Source organism: Pediculus humanus, genomic scaffold (genome assembly GCF_000006295.1).
Source record: "Pediculus humanus corporis 1103172108307 genomic scaffold, whole genome shotgun sequence".
Lineage (NCBI taxonomy): Eukaryota > Metazoa > Arthropoda > Insecta > Psocodea > Pediculidae > Pediculus > Pediculus humanus.
Window position 1 is genome coordinate 348,494 of NW_002987876.1, and position 27,777 is coordinate 376,270.

The 27,777-nt window shown below is 28.4% G+C and overlaps 2 protein-coding genes across 2 annotated transcripts; one reads left to right on the forward strand and one right to left on the reverse strand.

Moving 5' to 3' along the window:
- Positions 1 to 3,882: 3,882 nt before the first annotated feature.
- Phum_PHUM578400 (lachesin precursor, putative) lies at positions 3,883 to 27,777 on the forward strand (the record flags this gene model as incomplete). The annotated part of the gene is made up of 6 exons (XM_002432202.1): positions 3,883 to 3,978; positions 11,821 to 12,028; positions 14,697 to 14,852; positions 19,309 to 19,437; positions 27,496 to 27,633; positions 27,746 to 27,777. 6 exons carry the CDS (start codon positions 3,883 to 3,885, stop codon positions 27,775 to 27,777), a joined length of 759 nt encoding a protein of 252 aa, XP_002432247.1.
- On the reverse strand, positions 5,435 to 6,070 carry Phum_PHUM578410 (protein SET, putative; the record flags this gene model as incomplete). The annotated part of the gene is made up of 1 exon (XM_002432203.1): positions 5,435 to 6,070. One exon carries the CDS (start codon positions 6,068 to 6,070, stop codon positions 5,435 to 5,437), a length of 636 nt encoding a protein of 211 aa, XP_002432248.1.

A 27,777-nucleotide genomic window follows, 5' to 3' on the forward strand; every position in this document is an offset into this window, starting at 1 on the left:
CCCTCCCCTCTATAAAAAAAAATGCATTAAACAAAATGAAAAACTTTTTTGGTTTTTCTTTTTCCAGCGAATCAATTTAGACTCCAGAATTTTTTTTTTTGCGTAATTATTGATATAAAATTAATTCGTTTTTAATGCAACAAACAAAGAAACAAACAAACGAACAAACAAACGTGTTTAAAAAAAAACACGAGCAAAAAATTTTTAAAGAAAACAAACAAACAACAAACATTTCAGGTATTTTTCTTTCATTTTTTTTTCTTTCTTTCCTTCCGTTTCCGTTTTTTTTTCGGAGAATTTTTACGCGCGTACAAAACGCGCGTTATTTATATATACACAATAATAATAATAATAATAATAATAATTTTTTTACGGACGGATAATCGAAGGATGAGCGCGTTTTTTTTTCTATCCATAAATAACTGACTGATAAGCGATACCAGCATCCAAAATTCAAGATAAAAAAAAAAATTTTTTTAAGTTCAAAGCTTGCCATCCCCTCCACCACCACCACCACCACCACCATCACCAGCGCCACCGCCGCAACCGTCAGCTCAAATTTTATTTTTTTAAAAAAACTCAAGGAAGTGACGTAATTAAATTATACCGTTGACTGACATTATAAAGTTAAATTATGACGTTTTTTTTTTTTTCTTTTTTTTTGTGAGAAAGTAAATGAAAAATTAACCGTTACAAAAAAAATTTCATTTTAAAAATTGGCGGGAAAGAAGGAGGAGGAAGCGGGGAAAAGGAAGAATTCGAACGTGCGGGTTTTATTTTTTTTATTTTTTTTTTTGTTTTATCGATAAAAAAAAATTTCTCGTGGAAGGTTTTTTGGAAAATCCCTTTTTCACCACCAAAAAAAAAAAAAAAAAAACGTTAAAATTTGCGATCTGTCGTCCGTTAATACATTCGAAACTCCTCCCCTCCTTCTTCCCTCCCATTTCCCCGCCTCTCACGCCTCCCTTAGAAAACGAAATAACGAACAAAATGTAATTTAATAAATAAAATAAATTTTTTCATCACTCCTCCCTTTCCCTCCCGAAAAAAAAATACAAAAAAAAAAGTTTTTACACTTAGATGAAGTGCACGTGTCTTTATCAAAATGTTATCAGTATTCACGACAACAACCGACAACCCCTACAAACAACAACAACAAAAAAAAAAAAGAACATTACTCTATCGAAAGGTAATAATAAAAGAGATACATTAAAAAAAATGTTAACTTGTTGTCGTTGCTGTTGTTGTTGTAAGAAGTTTTCCTTTTTAGGGAAGAGGAGGGGAGGGAAGGCGAGGAAGGGGAAGCATAATCCTAAAATATATTATCATTACATTTTTTTATAAATATTTCATGATGGAATACGAGAAAAAGAGGATTAGTAAGATAACTGAAACGGATAAAAAAAAAGAGACAGAGAAAGAGAGAGAGAAAGGGGGGAGGAGGATAAAAATGCAAGAGATTAAAAAAAAAAATGGCGGAACATTTGAAAACACGCACACACCCCCACACACACAGTAACAAACACAAACGCGGTATTTAAATAAAAAATTTAAAAAAAATTTCATTTGGATTTAATATTTTAGTATTCGGCTACTATAAAAAAAATTTTTTTTCCTCTTCCTTTTAATAAATATAGCGCTATAATATTTATAGCTTTAATTATTTATAGCGATATATCGATTTAATCTCGAACGATATATTTTTAAAAAAAATAATAAATAAAATTTTTCTCTCTCTGTCGTGGTTGTTTTTTTTTTTTTTTTTTTTTTATCTAAAAAGTTTAAGAAGATTAAAAAAATTAAAATTTTTAGAAAAAAAAAAACGATTGTAAATCGATCGATCTATCGATGGATAGATCGATTGATAACTATTATTAACTTTTAAATAATCTATTAATTAATACAAAGAAATAAAAATATTTTTCTTCTGACCCGATATTTCCTCGCTTTTCCCAAATTAAAAACGTAAGAGTTTTAAATACATGGAAAATGTAAAAAGATTAAACGAGATGGTTGTTGTTGTTGTTGTCGTTGTCGTCGTCGTCGGTTGTTGGTGCGGTTTTAACGAGAACAAAACCCTCAAAACAGATTTTCGGTTCACATGACCAAAAAGAGGATTTCGCTCTTACCCCTTTTTCTTTAAAATAATAATAAATTCTTATTATTCAAAATTTTAAAAATTGCCTTCTTTTGAATTAAATATTATTAAACAATGAAAAATAAAAGGCCGAAAGCAGGGAGAGGGGGGTAATGAGGAAACGGAAACGGAAACGCGAGGATAAGGAAAGGAAAAAAAAAAAAATCCGCGGTCAAAAGGTTTGTAAACAAAAAAAAAATTACTCCCTACCGAATCTCCCCCACCACCACCACCATCGACTTTGAACGTGCATTTTTACAGAATCTGGAATCCACCACTCCACCGCCCCCCCCCCCGTCTCTTAGAAAAAAAATCTTTTTTTTTTTTTTTTTTTTTTTAAATATTGAACACACCAATTAGGTGGAAATTGTAGAAAAGTTTTCCTTTTTTTTTTTTTTTTTATTTTCCTTTCCTTTCCATTCATTCAAAGGATTTGATTAATGGTTTTGACCTTTTGTTACTTTTGGGAAAAGTTTTAAGTGATTTTTTTTTTTTTTCCTCTGGAATCCCCAAAATGATTATTATTATTATTATTATTACGGATGAGAGTGAGAGTGAGAGTGATGGGGAGTGAGAGAGAGAGAAAGAGAAAGAGAAAGAATGATTTTGAATTTTACAGGGATTTAAACCTTTCAAAACATTTCGATAGTTTAAATTAACCGAATCGAACAAAAAGGAAAAAACAAAAAAAATTTTCCTTTTTCTTTTTTATTTTTAATTAATTACACATTAAACTACCGGTAATTAATTTTTTTTTTACCGGTTAAAATAAAATCAATTTTTTTTTTTTTTTCTAATCATCGCCATAATTAAAATTTTACACCTGATATACATCTTGATTTTTACCAACACTCCCCCCTTTCCTGCATACGCCCCTAAATTTTTTTTTTGACACATAATCTATTATCTATTGATAAGAGAGAGAGAGAGAGAGAGAGAGAGAGAGAGAGAAACAAAAAAACAAAAATTTCAGCGCGAGAAAGTCGAAAACGAATCGAATTAAGAAAAAAATTTCAATTTCGGTTGCTGGAAAATAAATAAAGGGTGGGGAGCAGGATGATAAAAGCTAAGTAAGGTGGTGTAAGGAAAAAAATTTGTCCAGATACTGGAGAATTTTTTTCCCCCCTTTTCCTTTTAATTTAAATTAATCAGAATCGGTAAAAAATTCATTATCATCATCATCAATATCATTTTTGTTATTATTTTCCCACGATTGTTTTTCCACCGGTTTTTCCTCTTCTTATTTTTATTATGTAAAAAAAAATTCCCCCCCCCCGTTTTATTATTATTATTATCATTATCATTTGTTTAACTCTTGAATAAAATTATTTCTTTTTTTTAGAAAAGGAAAACCGTTAAAAGTAATTTTTTTATTTTTTTATTTTTCCAGGTAGAAAAACGAGAAATCTCGAGTTCAATAAAATTCCACCCGGAGCAGAAGAATATAATTTAGGTAAGAAATATAACAAACAAACCAACAAACAAACAAACAAAACAAACAAAGTCGGAGGGGAGGGTGGAGGAGAAAAACAATGACCGCAATTCGCTACGAATCGATAATAATAATAATAATAATAGTTAACCTCTGGATAATATTATTACGACTTATATATAATCACGATATTTCTTCTTTTTTTTTTTATTCGGAAAATTCCAGTTTTAATTTTTTTCTTTTTTCTCTCTTTTGATTATCATCATTATCACTAATTATTATCATTATTATTATTTTTTTCCCAGAATCTTTGATGCCGAGATTTGCCGAAAGGATTTTAAACGTGACAGTGACCGTTGGGAGAGATGCTCTCTTGGCCTGCGTCGTCGATAACCTCAGGGGTTTTAAGGTAAAAAAATTTTTTTTTTCTCTCTCTCCAGGAATTTCAATTTATAACCTGGAATTTTTCTTTTTTTCTCCAAACGTCCAGAAAATTATAAAAATTTTAAATTCCAGAAATATTTAAATTCATTTAAAAAACCAAAAAAAAACAAAAAAATTTAGATAAAAAAAATATAATGATGATGACGATGATGATGTTTCCAAAAAGATTCAAATTCACTGGAAAAACAATAAAGGCCGACTGGAGAAAAAGAAGAAGAGGAGGAAGAGTGGAAAGGAGAAAGAAAGGGGAAGGGAAGAAATGCATAAGGAAATTTCGTTCAAAAAAAATTTTTTCTCATATTAAATAATAACAGACGAGAGGGTGGTCAAAGCTGATAAGGGAAAGATGGGAAGGGGAAAAGGGTAGAGGGAGGGAGCGGTAGAAGGAAAATAGAAAAAAAAAAATTTTCTCGTTTTCTAGAAAAAAGAAGAGAATAAGATAAAAACCGAATCAAAAGGCTTTACTAAATGTAAACTAAAAACTTTAGTTAGAGCTTTTCCAAAAGCGCAAAACCACTTTTGCTATACACACCTAAAAAAAAATTAAATAAATCCCTCTTGAGACAAAAGTTTTCCACTCTCTCAATCCTTGGAAAGTTAACTGGAGAAGGATTTAAACGGAGCGAGAGAGAGAGAGAGATAGACAGAGAAAGAGAGAGAGAGAGTAAGCAATGAAATTTAGCCGTATTTCCCAAAGCCAAAATGTCTTTACCGCAAAAAAAAAAAACTTTTCTAAATTTTTAAGGATCAATTCCATACTGGTAAACTTTCTTTTTTTTTTTTTTTTCTTATAAAAATCAATTTTTTTTTTTTATTTTAATCTCGTTGAAGAAACGATTCCCCCATCTTCCTCCTCTCATCACTCCCCACTCTCCTCTTCCCCTCCTTTAAAAAAAAAAAAAAAATTCAAAACGATTTACGCCCGAATAAAAAAAAAAAAATCGTAATAACGTCTTAATAAATTCTTATAAAAAAAAAAAATCCGCCATTTTATTTTTTTAAATCTAAAATGATTGCGGGCAGATGTGTCAGTTTCCTTTTCCCTCCTTCCTTTTTTTCTTTTCCTTTTCCTTTTTTCCTTTTTTACCAAAAAAAAAAAAAAAATCATTCACGAATAATTTAAATCCATCGAAAGTGATAAAAACAAACACACGCAAAATGACGTCGAAAAATTCTTAACAAACATTGATAATAATAATAATAATAATAATCCCGATCTCGACCGAGTTCTTGTTTGTTAAAAAACGGAAACGAAAACGGAAAGTATTAATTTTTTTCCCACTTTATTTAATAAAAAAAAAAAAAAAAAAAATTTCATTTATTTACATACGTACATACATATACGTGTTCATTTAACGGTAAAACCGATTAATGATAATAATAATAATAATAATAATAATGATAACGAGGATAATGAGGATTCAAATAGATTTTTCTTTATCGATATCCAAATAATAATATTCTAGCGGGTCGTACCACACCTGACACCTTATCAAGTCGGCAATGGGATCGCAAAATTGTTCGCGATTGTCAACGAACCACCGGAAGAAACCTTTCAATTCCATCGAGAGTTCGTCGTGTTCCCACAATTCGTGTTCGGATACTTTTGGAAATTTATTCTTTTCGTTTTTCCACTTGATCGTCGATGACGTCGAACCCTCTTCGGTGAACGTTTTGACGAGAACGCGATTTTCGAAATAAGGATTCGGACCGAATAGAAAGTGTATTTTAAACATTTCCGGATTTTTATGGTCTTCTTCGATATCGAGGCTCGCCATGTATTTGATGACATCTTTTTCTCCGGGTTCGAATATGGATTGCAGGAGGGGATGATTGAAAAGTACGGTCGACCAAAATTGCGGAACGTTGAGTATCAACAAATTTCTATTTTTTATGTGAGGTCGAACGGATTGCATGTATTTTTCCTCAATATCGTTTATTTCTTTATCGCATTTCATTCTATATCCGGTTATTTCCGATTGACATTTTTGAATTTTATCAATGACCGTTAATTTTGACGATGACGATTTTAAATTTTGATTTTCTTCTTTTGACATAATTTTTTCTTTCTCGATTACTACTCTTCACGCCGCCGCTTTTTCCTTTACTTACGCTCTCTATCTCTCTCTTTTTCTCTCCCTTCTTTTCTCTTCTTCTTTTTTCCTAACTCGTTTCTCCAAATTCCCTCTCCCCCCTCAAACACGAGAAAAATCCGAAAAAAAATTTTACAACGGAAGAAGAAAAAAAAAAAAAAAATGTAAAAAACGTGTGCGAGTGGTTATTCAAAACAATAATACTGATAATAATAATAATAACAACAGAAGCAAAAAAATAAAATGTAAACAATCGTCTCGTTGCCACGTCAAATACAAACCGGAAACTCAATTTTCGAACACACGTGCGAAAAAACGATATCGAATTAAAATAATTTAATATTTGTTAAGATTTTTTTCTCTATTTTTTTTTTTTTTTTTATTAAAGAAATCCGACGCCGCCGAAATATTAAAATACATTTTTTTTTCGGGGGGGGGCAATGGGAGTGAGGGGCGGAGGGGGTGGGAAGGTGTCGCATTGTAAATTTTAAACAATTTAATAATTTTTTCGTTTTTTTTCTTTCTTTCTTCCCTTCGTTATTTCCGAGACTAGTTTTCGCTCCGATTCTCTAGTTTTTCCGCGTTCTTCCTCCGCCTCCCCCCCCCTCGTTTTGAAAAATGAAATAAAGAAATGATAATAATAATAATAAAATCGTGCGATTTTTTTTTTTTTTTTTTTTTTTTTTTTTTTTAGATTAAGCGAGAAAAAGGTTTTAAAGTTCATAAAAATCGCATGATGCGAATCTGGAATCAGATTTTTTTCAAAAAAAAAAAAAAAAAAAAAAGCAGCTGACGGGCTGGAGAAAAAGGGAACAAAAAAAGAAAAAAAAATTGAGAAAGAAAAGAAAATTTTTTCCCCCTTTTTTCCTTTTTTTTTTTTTTTTTTTTTTTTTGTTAAATCGTAGGAAGATTTTCCGTGAAGATGGCATCGAAAAGTTTTTTTAACAAGACTTGATAAAAAAAAAAAAAAAAAAAAAAATCTTCTTACGTGAGAATCAATGATGAAAAAATAAAAAAAATAAAAAAATTATTTTCGGTCTGGCGATTATCAATCGAAATTTTCAAAAAAACGAAATATTAATAATAATAATAATAATAGTGATTTTTTTGTCAAAAAAACAAACAAACAAACGAACGAACAAACGAACAAACTGGAAAAATAAAAAAATAAATAAATAATCAAATTATACGGAAAAAAAAAAAAAAAAAATGTCGGAAAGTAAATAAAATTTTGTGGGAAACGTAAAAAAGAGAGAGAGAGAGAAAGAGAGATTCAAATCCCGAGAGTGACTTATTTATTTATATTATTATTATTATTATCGTCATCGTCATCGTCATCGTCATCATTATTATTATTTTTTTTTTTTTTTTTTTTTATTCCGAGCGCGAAACGAGACGTTCGAAAGAACATGCATGACGTTCAGAACATGACGTTGTCTTTTCGATCAGATCAGAGCCGTCCTTTTTTTTTTTCCACGCATTTTTTCCGTTTCCTTCCACATCGCCTCACTCCCCTCCCCCCATTACCCTCCTTCTCCATCACAATATTGCTCACATCCCTGACTACATCCTTTAAATAAATTATTTTTTTAAAAATGGCGTCGCGAAAACGAAAAAAAATTTTTTAAAGTCGATACAATTTTCCTTTTTTTTTTTTTTCATTTGTTAATTTGACTTGACGAGTATTATTATTATTATTATTATTATTATTATTATTATTATTATTATTATTATTATTATTATCATTATTATTATTATAATTATTATTATTATCATTACTAATTTTGTGTTAAATAAATAAACTTTTAATTCGTCGGCAACAGGAACAGATGCTGCATTTTCGAAATTTTAGTGCATGTTTCGATTTTTTTTTTTTTTTTGTAAAATTTTAATCCCTCCTTAAAAATAATGTTAATAATAATTGAACCCGTCACGTGGTTTTCACTTTTTTTTTATTTATTTTCTTTTCTTTCTCTCTCTCTCTTTTTCTTTCGATCCCTTGTTTCCTCTCTTTTTGTCTTTCTCTCTCAATTTGGTTTTTTTATTTCTTTCAACTCACTTTTTTCCTTTCTCTCTCTCTCTTTATCGGTTTACTTTTTTGCTCTCTCTTTTTCTTTCGATTCCCTTGTTTCCTTTCTCTCTCAGTTTCCTTTTCTCCACTTCTTTCGACTCTTTTTTTTCTTCCCATTTTTTTCTCACTCTTTTTCTCGGCTTCTTTTTTTTTCACTTTTTTTTTTCTTCCCTTTCTCTCTTTCTATAGCTACCTCTCTATACCTAAGTATGTATATACATGTCTGTGTGAACCTCTCTTTCTCTCTCTCTCTCTCTCTCTCTCTCTCTCTCTCCTCTGTGATTTTTCGTTTTAAAAAAAAATTTTTACACATGCATACACCGTCAGTCGCATAAAATCATATTTACAAACGTTAATAATGACAACATTTAATAATAATAATAACAACATGTACGTACACGTACGTATTTGTTCAAATAATTAAAATTTGTTTATTATTATCATTATTATTATTATTATTATTATTATTATGGTCACTCTTAAACACGACAAGGCTCTTATTTGTCTTATTTGTTTATTATTATTATTATTATTTAAACAAAATCACGGCCGTAATTTCTAGAATATATATACATTTATATAAATTCAAATTTATTTATTTACATAACAATAAATAATTTTGATTATCGGAATGTATCTATCTACCACTTTGAGAGAAAGAGAGATAGAATAAAGAAATAAGTCACAGAGAAAAAGAGAAAGAGAAAGAGAGAAAGCGTGGGTGCGTGTGCGTGCGTGCGTGCGTGTATGTGTGTGCATCAGAGTTCATGGTTGGACGATTTAATTTTCAAATTTAATTAAATTCATTTAAAATGTCGTTTGAGAAAATTTTCATGTAAATAAATAAATTCATATTTTTCAAGTTGAAAATTTTGTCTCTCTCTCTCTCTCTCTTTTTTTTTTTTTTGTTATCATTCTCCCTTATCACACTCTCTTTCTCGTACACACATTCGCGTGTAAGAACTACCAAAATTCAAAAACAAAAAAAAAAAAAAAAAAAAATTTTAAATACGTAATAACTACTAAAAAACAAAAACGAATTGCTTCTGCTTTTGCTTTTGCTTCTGCTGTTGTTATTGTTTTTCACGCACGTAAATCAAATCCGTTTTCGTAATTTCATTTTAAATAAAGCGATATTTCAAAATAAAAGAGCGCACGCGACTTAAACTCTATAATAAGAATAATAATAATAATAATAATAATAATGATGATAACAACAGCATCAGCATCAGCAGCAGCAGAAGCAGTAACAACACGACAAGGAATTTCTTACTTACTTTTAACACGTCAGTTTAAAATGGATTTTAATATGGTGAAAACACATCAACGACGACTAAATTTTATAAATTTCCTTGCTTTTTACTAAATTCGATCGATTCGAACAAAGTTTTCCCTCCTCTCTACCCTTCCTTTCTCCCCTCCGTTTTTATACATATATATATCCTGATTTTGACAACAATTTATTTTTAACGAATTATCATTATTATCATTATTATTATTATTCCCGATTAATTATAAAATTTTCACTATTCGAATCAAAATAATAAGAATTTTGCGACGGTTTCGTTATTATTATTATTTTTACTAATTCGTGTTACTTTGCGAGTAAAAAACGTTACGAACGAACGAACGCGGCCTCGCCCCCCTACCAAATGAGTTAAAGAAAATCTATTATTATTATTATTATTATTAATTTGGATTACGTTCCGAAATCACATTTCGAAAATCAGATTAAGAATTGAAAAAAAAAAAGAAAAATGTTAAGGTAGAAGAGAGGGGGGCTGGAAAAGATGAAGATGAAAAAGAAAAAACTCATCCATCGTAATAATAATAATAATAATTTTAAGTGCTCCTCACTCCCCCTTCTCCCCTCTTTTTTTTCGAGCAGATAAAATATGGGGCTCTTTAGTCGAAAAAAAAAAAAAAAAAAAAAACTTTCGATTCATTTAATTAAGGGTTTCGAGAGTGGAGGGAGATTAAGGAAAGACGTTCATCGTTACCACTCACACTCCTCCCTTCCCTTCTTCTCCCCGTGAAATCCTTACGAAGATATACCTCCCCATAATTCTATCCGTCCGTAAATCGTGAGTCATTATTAATCTTCATTGCGGAAATTGATATTATTTATTTGGAATAAACAAATAAATATTTGATGGGAAAAATTTTTTGGTTGTTTGATCGTTTGTCGTGTGCGAGTTTGTTTGTTCAAACAACCGAGTTGTTTCGATTAATCGAAAAACCGGACCCCCCAACGAAAAAAAAATAAAAAAAAAAAAACCTCGAAAACATTTAATGATTTTTTTTAATACGAAATCTGGCATTAAACTACAATAATAATAATAATAATAATAATAATAATAATAATAATAATAATAATAATAATAATAATAATAATAATAATAATAATAATAATAATAATAATAATAATAATAATAATAATAATAATAATAATAATAATAATAATAATAATAATAATAATAATAATAATAATAATAATAATAATAATAATAATAATAATAATAATAATAATAATAATAATAATAATAATAATAATAATAATAATAATAATAATAATAATAATAATAATAATAATAATAATAATAATAATAATAATAATAATAATAATAATAATAATAATAATAATAATAATAATAATAATAATAATAATAATAATAATAATAATAATAATAATAATAATAATAATAATAATAATAATAATAATAATAATAATAATAATAATAATAATAATAATAATTAAAACATAACAATCGGAAATAAAAAAAATAATAATAATAGAAAATTCTCGAACTGGAAAAAGAAAAAAAATTTTTTTTTTTTCTCTCTCTTTCCGTCAGCTGGAAAATTAAAACTTTATTTTTTTTTCTTTTCTTTTATTACTTTTTAAAAATGAGTAAAAATTTGCCAAAAAAAAGAAAAAATTCCGAACAAAAACAAACAAACAAACAAACAGACAAACAAACAAACAAAAAAAAAGCAGATGAAGATGATTATGATGATGATGATGATAATGATTATGATTATGATACGGTCACGTTTGTATAAATCTTGGCAGGTTTTATCTTTTTTTGTGTGTGTGTGTGTGTGTGCGTTTTCCTTTTTTTCTACTTTTTTTTTATGAATTTCCTTTTAAATTTTTCCTTTGAAAAGGAAAAAAGGAAAAAAAAGGAAGAAAAAAAAAGAAACAATCAAAATGACTCTAAGCGATTTCTTTTTTTATTTTCTTTGGCAGATTTTTCCCCAAAAAAAAAAAAAAAAAAAAATATGGCACACATTTACTTTATGGCACGAAGATAAGAAGAAAAAAAACCGTTTTATTTGTAACTAAGACTTTCTTTTTTTCTTTCTTTCTTTTTTTTTGGTAGGGGAGAGCGATGAGAGGGGGTAGGGGGTTAAACCGTAGAAAAGAAAAAAAGAAAAAAAGAAAAGGCGGGTATGAAAATGCGGACAATTTTCCATTTTCTCGTCCTTTTCATTCAAACAATTTAAAATATAATTTACTTTATATTCATTTTTATCATCATCATCATCATCATCAATTTAATTTATTGCATTTTCTTTTTGGAATCATTCGTTGCAGTTCCAACGATGACGTCATCATTTAAAATTCGTTTCATCGTTTCAGGTTGCTTGGGTACGAGTGGACACTCAAACGATCCTTTCGATTCATCACAACGTGATAACACAAAATCCGAGGATATCGCTATCGTACAACGATCACAGATCGTGGTACCTGCATATAAAAAACGTCGTGGAAGCAGATAGGGGATGGTACATGTGTCAAGTGAACACGGATCCGATGAGGAGCCGACAGGGATATTTACAAGTTGTCGGTGAGTTGTCGAAAATTTTTTTTTTTTTTTTTCATCGACACCATCGAACATAACGTTTTACTCTCTTGTCCAGGAAAAAATTTTTTTTTTTTTTTTCGGAAAATTCTGCGGAAATGATGATCGAGTCGATGGCGTTAAATAAAAGTTTTCGTGCGGATAAAACCGCAACAGTTAAACAATAAAACCGAATAGAATTTCTCCAGTAAAGAGAGAAAAAGAGAGAGAGAGAGAGAGTTAAATGAATCGTTTGTTGCATAATATGAAAAAAGAGTGAGGGAGGGGAAGGGAAGGGAGGAAGCCATAAAATTATTTATTTTCGGAAAATGAAAATGTATACTCTGGAGTTAATAAAACAACAAGGTTAACCCCTTTAATTGTTTGACGTGTCAACAAAATTTTCATATAAACGTGTCACTTTACTCATTTATTCTTCGGATAATTTGTACTACCATTATTTTAAAACAATGAAAAACAAGCAAAAAAAAATTTAAAATTTTTTTTAATTTTCCCCCATTTTCCAGCGAAAATTTCAATTCCGGGAAATTTGTAAAACGTGTAAATAAATAACGGTTTGGTTAATTTTCGGGGTATTTTAAAATTTTCATTCTTATTAAACGTGAATTTGATGAAATGCTATGGGAGAAAAAAAAGGAAAAAGGAAAAAAAAAAGTTAAAAAGAGAGAGTGAGAGAGAGAGAAATACGTTTTTCCAGTAGTCCTGGAGAAAAATTTTAAAGTTTTTTTTTTTTTTTTTGAAAGGGGTCAAGGGCCGGCCTTTTAAAAAATAAAAAATTTATTGAATTTTTATGTCCGATAATATATTTAATTTTTATTTCTATTTAGAGAGAAAAAAAAAAAAAAAAGAAAAACGTCGTGGAAGAAGAATAATAATAATAAAAGTTTTCACGCTTTCACAAACTCATATAGCATTCATATCGGTTTAGCTTGGAAAAAGTTACGCACGAAAAAAAAGAAAATTTTTTTTTTTTTTTTTTTTTTTCAAAATCCCAAACACGTATTACACACGGGGATTTCGATTAAAAAAAAAAAAAAAGCAGAAGATGGTTGGTTTTCCCGGAGAAACTCTTTCCGGTTTGAGATTTAAAAAAAAAAAAAAAAAAAAAAAAAAAGGATCGGAAATCAATGAGCCCTAAAAAAAAAAAAAAAAATGAATGTGAATAATTCACGGTGTCCTGGTTCGGTGGTCACTGGATTTACGTATACTATAAATGTTTCATTCTTTTTTTTTTTTTTTTCAATGTTGTCACCTCCTTCTCCTTCTACTCCTCTCCCTCCCCTTCTCACTTCGTTCCTCTTTCCCCCTTGCACTTTTATCGCTTCCAAAACGAATGACCTCCCCACTAAAACGTTTTTTATTTTTTTTTTTTTTGTTTTACGCACCGAGACACTTTTATTCAACTGGAAAAATTACAAATTTCCCCCTCCCCCCAAAAAAAAACAAGAGCCCCCGCCTCCCCCTTTTGGGTTTCGTAATCGATGATTATAGTGATAATAATAACAGTTAATTTGAGAATGATTTTTTTTTGTTTGGGGAGGGGGGGAGTTTTATCGTCGTCACACAAACACACACACACATTTTTTAAAAAATAAAACAAGGAAAAGAAAGAAATTCTGGACAACTTTAACGACAAACACACGTGACTCGTCGGTGATGATAATATTAATAATATCAATTTACGACGCGGATAATTTTCAAAACATTTCCCTCCCCCCTCGCAATAAAAGTAATAAAAAAAAGAGGGGAGAGGGGAAGGAAGAAAGGTAGAAAACTGGGGGGGGGAGAAATTTTTTTTTTTCGTTTGTTTTTTTTCTCTATTGATTTATTTATATAAAAAAAAAAAAATTATTAACAAACACGGTTCAACGATCCAACCGTATGAATTTCACTAAAATAATAATAATAATAATAATAATAATAATATTTATTTCCGCCATTTTTATTCCGACTGTTTTTCATCATCTTTTTTTTTTTATTTTTCATTTTCTTTTAAACTCTTTCATCAGTTATTTCACCCACACTCAAATTTTATTTTTTCTTTCTTCGTACGTTTATTATTTATTTACTTATCATCATCATCATCCTTATTATTATTATTATTATTATTATTATTATTATTATTATTATTATTATTATTATTATTATTATTATTATTATTTGTATTGTTAAACGTAATGACGAATAAGAAAAAGAAAAAAACCTTTGAAACCATTTTAAGAAGGAAAAAAAAATAAAAAGAAAATGCGGTTATTTTAATATTCAGTTTCCATTAGAGAAAGAAAAAAAAATGTGGAGAGGCGAAGAGGAGGGGGGAACGTAGGTGGGTGGTAGGGGGCGAAATTTGAGGGCGGTGGGAGGAAGAAAAAAAAAAAAAGTTTTTAGGTGAAAATCGACTTTTGAAGGGGAGAGGGAAACAAAAAAAAAAAAAACGCGATTGTCTCCATCGAGTTTACGGTCCTGATAAGGGTTTCAAACGAAACAAAAAAAGGGGAAGGGAGGAGAGCGGTGGGGAGGAAGGGACAAGTTAAAATTTTACAATGTTGCCAACTTAAAAATTTTTTTACCCCCCCCCCCGAGACGTTTCGAGTCGATTTTTTTAAAACAAAAATTGTAGTCTATGTCATAATTTTGTTTCGTTTGTTGTTTGTAGTGCCACCGAGCATTGTAGATAAGGAAACAAGCACGGACATGGTTGTTAGAGAGTCGACAAACGTCACGCTTGTTTGCAAAGCAACCGGTTATCCAGAACCCTACGTCATGTGGAGAAGAGAAGACGGCGAAGATTTTAATTACAATGGCGAAAACGGTAAGAATAAAACAATAATTGTATTAAAACCGACCGGAGCCATTTTGAATATTATTATTAATAACAATAATGATAATAATAATAATAATAATAATAATAATGATGATGATGATAATAATAATAAAAAACAACGCGATGTTAAACAAAAGAAAGAGAAAATGAAAAAGAAAAGAAAAAGAAAAACACTTTGCTTTTCAATAACTTTTCTTTTTTTTCCTTTTTTCCTTTCCTTTTTTTTTTTTAATTCTCATAATTTCTTTTTACAAAATATAAATAAATAATTTTTTATTGTTTTTTATTTATTTAAACAAATGATGATGATAATAATGATAATAATAACAATTTAAACTAATAAAAAGGTTTTTTTTTTCTTTTTCTTTTTTTTTCACAAAGTGGATTTTCACGAATGAAAAATGAAAAAAAAAAAAAAAAGAAAAAAATTTTTTTTTCTTTTTCTTATGAAACAAAACAAAAAAAAAATACTTTTTGTAGTTATAATAATAATAATAATAATAATAATCGTGTTTACGTCATGTTTAAGAAACTACAACGATGATTATGATGATGATGATAAATCAAAAAATTCAATTTAAAAAAAAAAACAAAAAAAAATTTTTTGATACCGATAACCAGGGGGTGTTTTTAAACGACGACCTTAATACGGTACTACTGATTAATAATAATAATAATAATCCAACAACAACAACAACAACCTACAAAGATCAAACATTCGAAATACATATATACTTTTTTTTTTTTTTTAAACTAAAATTTAACGGATTAAACTTTAAAAAAAAAAAAAAAAAAAATTTTTATATCCGTTTGTGTTCAACCGTATAAATCCTCGTATAACAAATTAACGAACAATTTCAACTTTTTGGTTTTCCAAACTCTACGGTCGGTTTTCCCTTTAAAAAGGATTTTATGTAAACCCATATTTAGGGGGAGAGAGAGAGAGAGAGAAAGAGTATAGAAGAAATTACAAAAGTAAAAAACTTTAACTAAACTCTTTACTAATACCTTTTACTTCCGGTAAAACGAAAAAAAAAAATTTTTTTTTCATTCTTGATAATCTTTCGTCAGAGCCAAGAAAAAGATTAAAGTTTGTTACGTGTGTGCGTGCGTGTGTGCGTCATCTTTCGAAATTTCATATTCGGACCGTTATCAACAACAACAACAACAAACAACAAAAAAAATTTTTTTTTTGTAATGTAAAAATATAATTGTTTCGAAAACTATTTTTCCCAGTTTTACTCATTTTTTTGAAAAAATAAGTTTTTCGCAAATAATCGAATTCTAATAAAACCCTAAACGTTCGTTATTCACTTATACGAATACCATTTAATTAAAAATGTTTTTTAAAAAATAATTTTTTTTGATCGCATTCTAATAAAACCCGAATTCTTCGTTATTCACTTATACGAATTCCAATTAATTAAAAATTTTTTTTAAAAAAATAATCATTTTTTGGTCGCATTCTAATAAAACCCGAATTCTCCGTTATTCACTTATACGAATACCAATTAATTAAAAATTTTTTTTAACAAAATAATAATTTTTTTAAATCGCATTCTAATAAAACCCGAATCGTTAGTTATTCGCTTATACGAAAAACAATTAATTAAAAAATTTATTTTATTTTTTTGGGAAAAAATTAAATTAGCATCGTTTCTCTAAATTTTCGAGTTATTCTTTCTTTTCAACAAAAAAAAAAAAAAAAAAAAAAAAACAATATAAATTGTTTACAATCTTTTCAATTGTACGTATAAACTCTCTGGAATTCTCATGCTTTCTTCTGCTTTCATTTCTTCCGAAAAACGAGGGGAGAGGAGGGGGAAAAACTAACAACGAAAAACTTTTTCAAAAAAAAAAAAAATTTTTTCCTTCTTTTTCTTTTTTAATTTCATAACCGTGGTTAATTTCATTTTGATGTTATTATTATCATCATTATTATTATCATCATCAACTCTAACAACATAATGTTTTTCGTGATGAGTTTTTAATAAACTTATTATTATTATTATTTTATCAAACGGTTGATAAAATTCGATATGTAATATTATTAACATCATCGATTTAAATAAATAAAAATTTTTACGTTTCAATTTATTATTATTATTATTATTATTATTATTATTATTATTATTAGGACGCATTAATTATTACGGTTTGGTATTCGGGTAATAAAACAAGGTAATAAAATATTAATAAATCATTTGTTTTAAGTAAAGTGTGATAGAGTGAGAATAAAGTTAATAAAATCTAAAAAAAAAAAAAAAATTTTTTTTTATACGTTTTTAACTTTTCCTAGAAATCATATTATTATTATTACTATTATTATTATCATAATTCATATAAAAATAATAAAATTTCAAGGGGGATGGAGGGGGAAAAGGGGAGGGAAGGGAAGAAGGGGAAAATTGATATGATAATAAAATTACACGTTTGGGAGAGATTATATGATGTTTGGCCAGATGTCAATGCCTGAGAGAACGAGAAAATGTATTTAAGAGTGGGGGAGAGAGAGAGAGGGTAATAAATGAGATAGAAATAACGAGATAATGGCGGTGGTGGTGGCGGCGGTGGCGATAAGAAGAAAAAAGGACATGGAGAATAGTTCTTCTTCCTTCAATAAAATTTTAATGGAAATTATTTAAATTTGAAATTCTTGAATTTTCTCATCATTCCTTTCCCTCTTTCTTTTCTTTCTTTTTTTATTTTCTCTATGACGTCACGTGTTTTTTTTTTTGCATTTAATAGTCAGTCGTACTTGTTCGAAGTGGATAAAATCGATTTGATGATATTTTAACGTATCTTCGGGAAAAGGAAACTGAAAAGGATTAGAGACGAAGATAACGATGATGATGATTATGACGATGGTAATGGCGATGGTGGTGTTGGGGGGAGGGGAGTTTCGGTGGCGTAAAGTGTAAAAAAAAACCAAAATCATTCTCTCTCTCTCTCTCTCTCTCTTTCTAAAAAAAAAAAAAAAACTTTTCTTAAGGAAACAACTAAAATCAATTTTATTTAAAGTTTTATAATAAAAAAAATTTAAACCGATTGCCTTGAGCAAACATGGAAAATCTAAATTTCTTAAAATTTTCCTTAAAAAAAGAAAAAATTATTTAAAATCTCATTGTCAAAAAGTAAAAAGGATTTTCTCTATGGAATTTTCGGGAAAAAGATTCTGCTGAGAGAAAAAGAAAGAGAAAAAGAGATGAATAAAATAAAATTAAATCAAAAATAATAATAATAATAATAATAATAATAATAATAATAATAATAATAATAATAATAATAATAATAATAAAATTCAACGTGTAAATATTCTTCTTATTTTTAATAAAAAAAAAAAAATTTAAAATAAAATTAAACGAAATTTCGGCCGCCATTTTGTTTTTCGTTTTAAATACGAAATTAATTTAAAAAAAAAAAAAAAGCATCGTAAAGATGCCGACAATTAAATAAAAATTTACAAGATTAAAAGGTGTAAATAATGTATTAAATTCGCCGGACGTTCATAAACAACAACAAACAGAAGAGAGAGAAAAACAAACAAACAAACGCGTTACGGAGGAGTGCGAAAAGATGAGAGAAAGGGGGGAAAAGGGGGGAGGGGAATTAAGAAAACCGGATAACTAATGAGTTGCCCTTTTATTAAATACACGCATCACGAATTCGAACCATGAACTGAATTTCCTATACGATTTTATTGATTTTTATATTGTTAAAAAGAGTCCCTCACTCAGCCCTAAGGAGAGAAAATGGCGGCGGCGGCGGCGGCGGTGGCGGAAATAACGGCGGTACATATATAAAAAAAGATTTCTTATTTTTCTCGTCTTGTTACGCACGCACGCAAACACGCACACATCATTCAAATGATTGAACGATTTTTTTTTTAATTTTTTATTTTTACCCTTTTATTTATTCTATGCTTTTTCTTTTCATAGAGCCTGACTTGGGATTTACATTAATTAAATTCTTTCCTTAGATAGATAGAGAGTAGTGTTTCAACTAATTACCGTATAATAATAATAATAATAATAATAATAATCTCTTTTCAAAATCTCAATACTAATATGATGATTCTATATATATATATATATATATTAACCTTTACTTTTACTTTACGTTTACACGTTTCTATTACGTAACCCTGAAAAATGATTCTAAAGGGCGATGAAAAGAAATAATGATAATAATAATAATAATATAAATAAATAAATAAACAAATAAAAAAGTAGAAATAAATAAAGAAAATTTTAAATTAAAATTTAATTAAAAACCGAATTAATTTCATATCTTTAAAAATAACGAAAAAAGAAAGAAAGTAAGAAAGAAATTAATTAATTAATTTATTTATTTATTTATTAATTAAAATATCACTCAGAATTTTAAATAAATAAATAAATAATATTATCATCATCATCATTTCTGTTATTTTTTTTTTTTACAGTTAACGTCGTCGATGGAGAATCTTTTCATATCACTAGAATAAGCAGAATACACATGGGAGCATATTTGTGCATTGCATCGAACGGTGTACCGCCTTCCGTTAGCAAAAGAGTTTTGCTAAGAGTTCAATGTGAGTACAATTACGATTTCGAAAAAAAATCTAAGAAAAACACTTTACAGACGCTTAGACAAACGTTAAACACAGTCATTTTATATCGTTTTTTTTTTGCCCATTCGTACCCGGATTGCACTTTGAATTGCAGTTTTAAACTTTTTTGTGTTTTAAAAAAACCATTTTGACGTTTTATTTAACGCGTAACCCGTTAGTCTTTTTACTTTAAATTTGAAAAATTTCAAAAAACTATCTTTTACTTTTTCTTTTTCTCTCGTGTTCATCCGCCCCCCCCCCCGTCAAATTTCTTCAATTTCCCGAGAAAATTTAATTGCAAACGTATACCGCGAGGTATAATAATAATAATAATTCGTTTAACACCATTTTTTTTTTCTAACGCGAGGTCATTAAAGTTAAAAAAAAAAAAAAATGAATTCGAAATAAGAAAATATTGATGATAATAATGATAACATTTAAAAAGATAAAAACTATAATTATCAATTGAAAAGATAAATTTTATAATAACCGTTATTTTATCGTGATATGATCTTAAAAGGTTGGAAATTAACTTAAATCTTCAGGAAATTGATCATTTTCCTTTTTGAGATCCTTTTACAACAACGATTTTATTTTCTTATCTATCTCTATCTCTCTCTATATAAATAGATATATATATAAATATAAGTCTAAGAAGAAGAAAAAAACAATTTCATTTCTGTAGTTATTTGAAACTGACGTTCGATGACCTTTTTTTTTTTAAAAAAAAAAAACCCAAATTTATTTAGTTTTCGTTCCATGACAATCATTTAAAAAAGAAAAAGAAAAAAAATGGCGGAAAAATTCTAAAAAACAAATTTAAAAAAAAAAAAGAAAAGTTTTTTCTTTTTTTTTTATTTGGTTTTATATGGGTTTTGTGACCTTTTTTTTTTATTATTAAAAATGGCGGTTATTACGTTTTCAAAAAAAAAAAAAAATATTTCGTGTTTGTTTAATTTCCACGCGAAACAATTTAAAAATCGTAAAAAAAAAAAAAAAAAAAAAAAGAAAAAAAAATCTTATGAAATATTTATTTATAAATTATTATGAACGAATAAAAAAGTTAAAAAAAGAATTTTTAATGCCCTTAAATTTCTTTTTTCTTTATATTATTTATTTAAAATAAACGCGCTAACATTTAATTTTATTATTATTATTATTACTATTATTATTATTATTATTATTATTATTATTATTATTATTATTATTATTTTCATTCATGATCACGACAATTCCATTTCTTAATGTTTGACGGAACTTTTTTAACATTTATTTCAGGTTTCTACCCATCAATACCTAACAAATAAATGTCTAAATGTCAGTGATGATGCATGTCTGACCTTGTTATAATCTATGACATCACAACAATTCTTGTAAGTCTCACTAAGACCATCTTATTCGATGGGAACAAGTTATATCCTGTACTGGGCCTGTACTGAAGTGACCAGGAACAGGAGAAGTGAAATTTACAACCTTATTGAACTGACTCCAGTCAACAGTAGAACAAGATTTGTTTTAATTCTGTCTTTATATTGTTTTCATTTTGCTCTATTACAATTATGAATCAGATACCATGCAACATTTTTCTCAGAACTATTTCAATACTTAATTTTCCTACTATTTCCCCCTTTTATAATTTTTCCTCAAGCATTCCACCTTTTTATGTATACAAATTACAATTTTCTATCTAAAAACTTAAATACTCTGGAGACAGTTGAATTTTTCTAAGCTTATATGAAATTCAAAGAGAATTTTACACTTAACACATGGCAAAATATGTTATTATGAATCAAACTAATTTAATAAAAGGTTTAAAGTAATGTACAATCCATAGATTTACATTTAAAACATGAGTACAAACATTTTACATCCACCTGACCCAAAAAATTAATGGATAATAAGTATTTTTATTTAAATATTTCTATTTTTATTTAGTGTGACAAAGGTACTTAGCACTACTACTCATAAGCAGCTCAAAAAATGTAAAATTATAAAATGAAGTCCCCATTGTGTCTTTTCATAATACCTTACACTAAAATCAATTATTATACAGGTTACCAATTCCCCCTGACCTTGTTTTAGATTTATAGAGAGTATTACACTATCTCTATGATACACTACATTGTAATGAAATAAACTAACTTAATAAAAGGGTTAAAGTAACATCCAATCACATATATATCATATATGTGTATTATAGATTCACATCTAAAATCAGGAATACAGAGATTTTACATCCACCTGATACAATAACTTAACTAATTACAAGTATTTTTAATAAACTACCTTCATTTTTACTTAATATGACAGGAGTGTTTATGTCACCTACTCATAATTAGCTCAAGAGATGCACAATTACTAAATGAAGTCTGTTGTGTCTTTTCATATAACCTTACACTAAAATCAACTAACATGAAGGCTACCCAATTCCCCCTGACTTTGATACACATTTATAGAAGGTATCACACTACCTCTATGATACACTATGTTGTAATGATACAAACCACCTCAAGAAAATGCTTAAAACAACCAACAATCAGTAAATTTACACTTAAAAATAGGAGTACAAAGATTTTACATCCACCTGATGCAATGAATTAATTAATTACAAGTATTTTCACTAAACCACCTTCATTTTTACTTAGTATGACAGAAAGTATATAGTTCAACTACTTATAATCAAATCAAGAGATGTACAATTATAAAATGGAGTCTGTTGTGTCTTTCCATAATACCTTACACTAAAATCAACTAACATGAGGGCTACCCAATTCCCCCTGACTTTGATTTAGGTTTATAGAGAGTATTACACCATCTGTATGATACAGTATGTTGTAATGAAACAAACTAAATCAAGAGAAGGCTTAAAACAACCAACAATCAGTAAATTAACCCTTAAAGGTTAGAATATAGAAATTGCACACTGAGTTAGCACATTAAATCAATTATCATTAAATATTTTTATAAAATTACCCCAATTCTTATTTTTTATGATGAGATGAAAAAGATATTTACTTAAACGCCTCATAATTAAAACCAAACAAATGTAAAATTTTGTAAACTGTTTTTTGGCCATTTTGGCTCCATTTCTTCTTTATAGCCCAACGTTTTTGTAAGTGAAATACAAGTATGAAAATGTAAAACTTACCCCATAATAATCATATGTACTAAATCATCTTCTAATATTTCTCACTACCAACGCTTCCATTTATCACATGATAAACCGTTCACATTTTGTAAATTTAAACTTGAAATAACATAATTATTACTAAATAATATAAAAAGCTAATTACATCACAATAAACTAGACTAAATAACAAAACTTTTAACATATAACTAATAACTAAATTCTTAAAAAAAACTATTAAAATTAATTAAAATAATTTGACATGATGTAAACGTGTTTCGTCAACCACCATTGCACTACTGCGACCTCTATCTTTTATTTTTATTACTAAAATGACGTGACGTCAACAACAGGTACTATAAATTTTTCTTTTTTTTTTTTTTTTTGTTATTTGTAACAAAAAAAAAAAAAAAAAAGAAAATTTAATCGGAGTCAGACAGGAAATATCAATTTGTCATTTTTAAATGATAATGATAATGATAATAACGATAATAATAATAATAACAACAGAGAAATGATTCAAATATGATAAAAATAAAAAATTATCGTTATTGTATATGCTATGTAGTCTATGCTATGGAAAAAAAATATCTCGCATTTATTTGCGCGCGCGTGTGTGTGAGAGAGAGAGAGAGAAATATATATAAGAAATACTTGTCGACATTTTTCAAAAGAACCCTGGTCTGAAACCCTAGATAGTATTATTATTATTATCATTATTACAACAATTCTCCCACAATCATCTATTTTAATTATATTTTGAATGACCCTCAATTTTCTTTCTGGAAAACATTTTGTTTCTTTTATTATTATTATTATTTTTTTTTTCCGGGAAGAAAATTGTGAAAAAGAAGGAAAAGAAAGGGAAAAAAAAAGTTTTACAAATAGTATTATTATTATTATTATTATTATTATTATTATTATTTTCTTTTTATTTTCACTTTGGAAAAACAAAAAAAAAAAAAAAAGTCGATATAAACGAAATTTTATTTTTTTTTTGTACGGAAGAAATTTTCCGCCATTTTTTTTTTTTTTTTGTGTTGCCCCTGGAAAAACAAAAACTTACCACCACCCACCTTAGGCTACCACCACCACCACCACCACGAGTTATGTACAAATATTTTTTTTTCTTTTTTTTTTTTTTTTTTTCATATTTTTTAAAATAATAAGGATTAATTGTCTTCTTCTTTTTCTTCTTCCACGGCTTTTTTTTTTTTTTTTAAAGAGAAAAAAAAAAGTTATTATTTAAAATTATATATGCAATATTTTATATTATATTTATATAAATTACAGGTATAAAAAAAAAGAAAAGAAAGAAAAAAATGACGTAAACATGATGGAGAAAAAAAAGCGTAAAAAAAAAAAAAAAAAAATTTTTTTCTACAAGGAAAGAGAAAAAGAGAGAGAGGGAGAAAATGGAAGAAGAAAAGAAAAGGGGAAGGGGGGAACAACAACGACGAGGTTTATAATTTTTTTATGCGTTTAACCTCGTTTACTTAAAATCTATAAAAATTTATTTAATTTTTTAAAATATCCAAATAAATTTTTTTTTTTTAAAGGTATTCTTTTCCCCTTCACCCTCCCCCCCATTTTTATTCCACCCCTTCACCCTCTCTCTTCCTCATTCTTTTATGTCTTCCCATCAAGCTTTCCTCCTCCCCTACTTTTATTTCTTTCCATCACCTTTTTTTTTTTTTTTTTGTTAAGTTATGAGAAATGCATTTCGTAATAACCTCCTCACCCGGTGGCAGGGAGAGAGTGGGGGGACTCAGTCGAAGCCACTACATGACTAAAACTCCTGGACGTGTTTAAACGAGCTCTTTTTTCTAGAGGGAGGGCGCTCGTGGGTGTTTTAACCTGCGTTTCAGTTTCAATCCCTTCCTGAGCCAAACCGACAGGTTCACACTTGCGAAAGTGAGAATCCTACCTGTGAAAAATCCCGGTACTTTTCCTTTTTTCCCTTCGAGAGATTATCCCGATCTGTTACCAACCTCTTCCGTTATTCGTTCATCTCCTGTTTTTTTTTTACTATTACGTCGCAGCTCAGCATTTACCCCATTACTTCTTTACTTACTTTACTTAGTACTTACTTTCACTTCCTTAAACAAGGATCGGCGCATCCTCAATGCCTCGAAAGGGTGCTAGGTCGCTAATCTCCTTATGTAGGTACAGGTCTGTTTTTGTTTGGACGAGCTGAAATTGAACTCCCGCTTCCAGGTTTTGAACTCACGACTCTCAATTCGGTGACTTTTCCAGTTTCAACCTGCCTACCTCAGGCTCCCCCAAGGCATCCAATTCGAAGATTTACCTCTAGCGGACGCCTACGTGAGAAATCCAATCCCAAAACCCCCGCCCCTAAAATATCCTTTGTACCTACCCTCCGAGCCGTCGGATTACAAGACTACACCACCCCTCCCGGCTATATATCTCTTTCCATCACCTTCCCTTTCTCATAATTTCTTCTTCTTTTATCTCCCCCGCTTTCCCCTTCCATTTTCCTCGCATCCTTTCACCTCCCCCCACTAATTTCTCCTCCTACCTTATTCAACACCACCCGAATATAATTTACTTTTTTTTTTTCTTTCCATCTTTTACCTATAAAAAAAAAAATTCCCGTTTTTATAGTTTGCCGTTTTTTTTAAAGTCTTAAAATTATTATTATCATCATCATTACTTTTTTTCAGGGGGAAGGGGTAACACAAAAAAAAAAAAATTTTTTTTTTTATACGAAACGATCCGCCCTCCGGTATTTAAAATACACGACATGATATACATATATAAAACGTTATTAATAATAATGATGATGATGATGATGATAATGATGATAAAAACGATGACGTCAAAATCAAATTTTTTAAATATAATCGCGTAGAATTTTGCTAAAAGACTCGACGAAGAGCGTCGTCTCATTTACGACGAGTCGTTCTCGCGGTTATTCTCGTATCGAAATACTATCATTATTATTATTATCATTATCATCATTATTATTAAAAACAAATATATTAACTTTAAAAATAGTTTTATCGAGTTATCGATTGAGTCTGCTACGTTTAACCCGAAAATATTTTTATTTAAAAAAAAAAAAAAAATTTTCCGTACGTCGAATCAATTCGGAAAATTCGTTGCGGGTAATAATAATTAAATTTTTCAAAAAAAGTTTTTTTTATCATTATCATTATTTTATTTATTTATTTAAATCAAATCGTATATAAATAATTTATAAATAAATAAATAAAGAGAAAACAAAATAAACACAACAACAACAAAAAGAAAAAAGAAAGAAAAAAACCAAATAAAAAAAAAAAATCTACTGCTGGAAAATCTGATGAAAAACTTTTTTTTTCTGTTTCAAAAAAAAACGAGAGAGAGAGAGAGAGAGAGAGAGAGAGATAAGAAAAACAAAGAATTAAAATTAAAAAACAGCAAAAAGTTGTTCAAAAAACCGCAAAATGAGAGAGAGAGAGAGAATTTTTTAAACTAAAACAAAAAAAGAAGAAAATAAAAATTAACGAGAGCAATAAAAAAATATGACAAAAACAAAAAAGCAAAAAATTTTCTTTTTTTTTTTTTTTGTATCTTTCCAGTTGAAATTTATAAAAAATAATAATAATAATAATGATAGTAATAATAATAATAATAATAAAATGTTTACACACCTGTTTACATTTTTTCGACAGGTGATGATAAACTTTTATAATTTTAATTTCTTTTATTTTTTTTAATTATATCTTTGGATAACCGCATTCGCGCTCGCGTATACGACGATTCCCTTAACGATAGCAAATTTTTTTTTTTTTTAAACATTCGGCAAAAAGATAAACACGAGCAAAATATTTTAATACATAAAAAAAAAAAAAAAGGAAACGTTTATCAATTTATTATTTGCTTCGATTAAAAAATGAAAAAAATAAAAAAAATTTTCCGTTAAACGACCGCAAAAAAAGTTTTTTTTTTCGCTTCGGGTTTGGCGGTTAAGAAAAGCAAAAAAAAAAACTTTTTTTTTTTTTATTATCATTATTAATTACTCTTTCCCGACACAAAAAAAAAATTTCACGATGATGATGATGATGATGATGATAATATAGTCGAACCATATCGACGACGTCGTTTCTCGCTTTCCCCCCCCCTTTTTTTTTAATATTTTAAAATTATTTACCGATGGCAAAATTTATTAACCGCCGCAAAAAAAAAAAAAAGAAAAAAAAAATCGACGGGGAAATTTTTTTTTTTTCCATTGGGTTGTTCACCAACTTGTTACTTAAAAAAAAAAAAAAAAAAATTTTTTTAAATATTAAAAAAAAGCGAGGAGGAGAAAGAAGGAGGGAGGAAGTAGAAAGGAAATGAAGGGGAAGTAGGGGTGGGAAAAAGGGGAGGGGTAAATGTGAGAGAGAGAGGAGAGCGTGAGAAGTGAATATAGGAGAAATGGGGGGTGTGGTTAGGTATGAGTAGGAGGGGAAATGTGAGTGGTGAGAGAAATTGAGCGGCGAGAGGAGGGGGAAAAGAGAGAGGAAGTGGGGAGAGAGAGGGAGGGAGTGGAAGGGGAAAATTTTTTTTTTGTGAAAGAAATGTAATAAGTTAAAAACGCAAAAAGGTTTTTAATTAGATTTAAAATAAAAAATAAAAAAAAAAAAGAAAAAATTTTCCGCCATTTTTCTTTCAAAAGTCAGATGCGTGAATTATTTCATTTCTTTCTTTTTTTCTTCTTCCTCTTCATTTTTTCTTCTCTTTTTTTCTTTCCCCCCCCCCATCTAACCCTTCGTCCTCTATTTGACCTTTTCTCACGGCCTCTCCCCCGCCTTCCCCTTACGAAGTTTCTTTTTCTTTTTACATTAATAAAATTTCAAAAGTTTTCTTTTTTTTTTTTCTTTTTACCTTTACAGAAAAATTATTATTATCATTATTATTATTTTCAGTTCCTCCGATGCTTTCGATACCGAATCAATTGGAAGGTGCTTATCTGGGGCAAGATATATCTCTCGAATGTCACACGGAAGCTTATCCGACTTCAATTAATTATTGGACGACAGAAAGAGGAGACATGATCGTTTCAGGTATGAGTTTAATTAATAATTTTTGTACCTTAAACAAACGATGACAACAACGAAAAAAATCGGAAAATAACAAACACGAACTTGATGATGACGATAATAATACGTTAAACAGAGAAAAAAAAACTTATTGTGACGTCATCATAG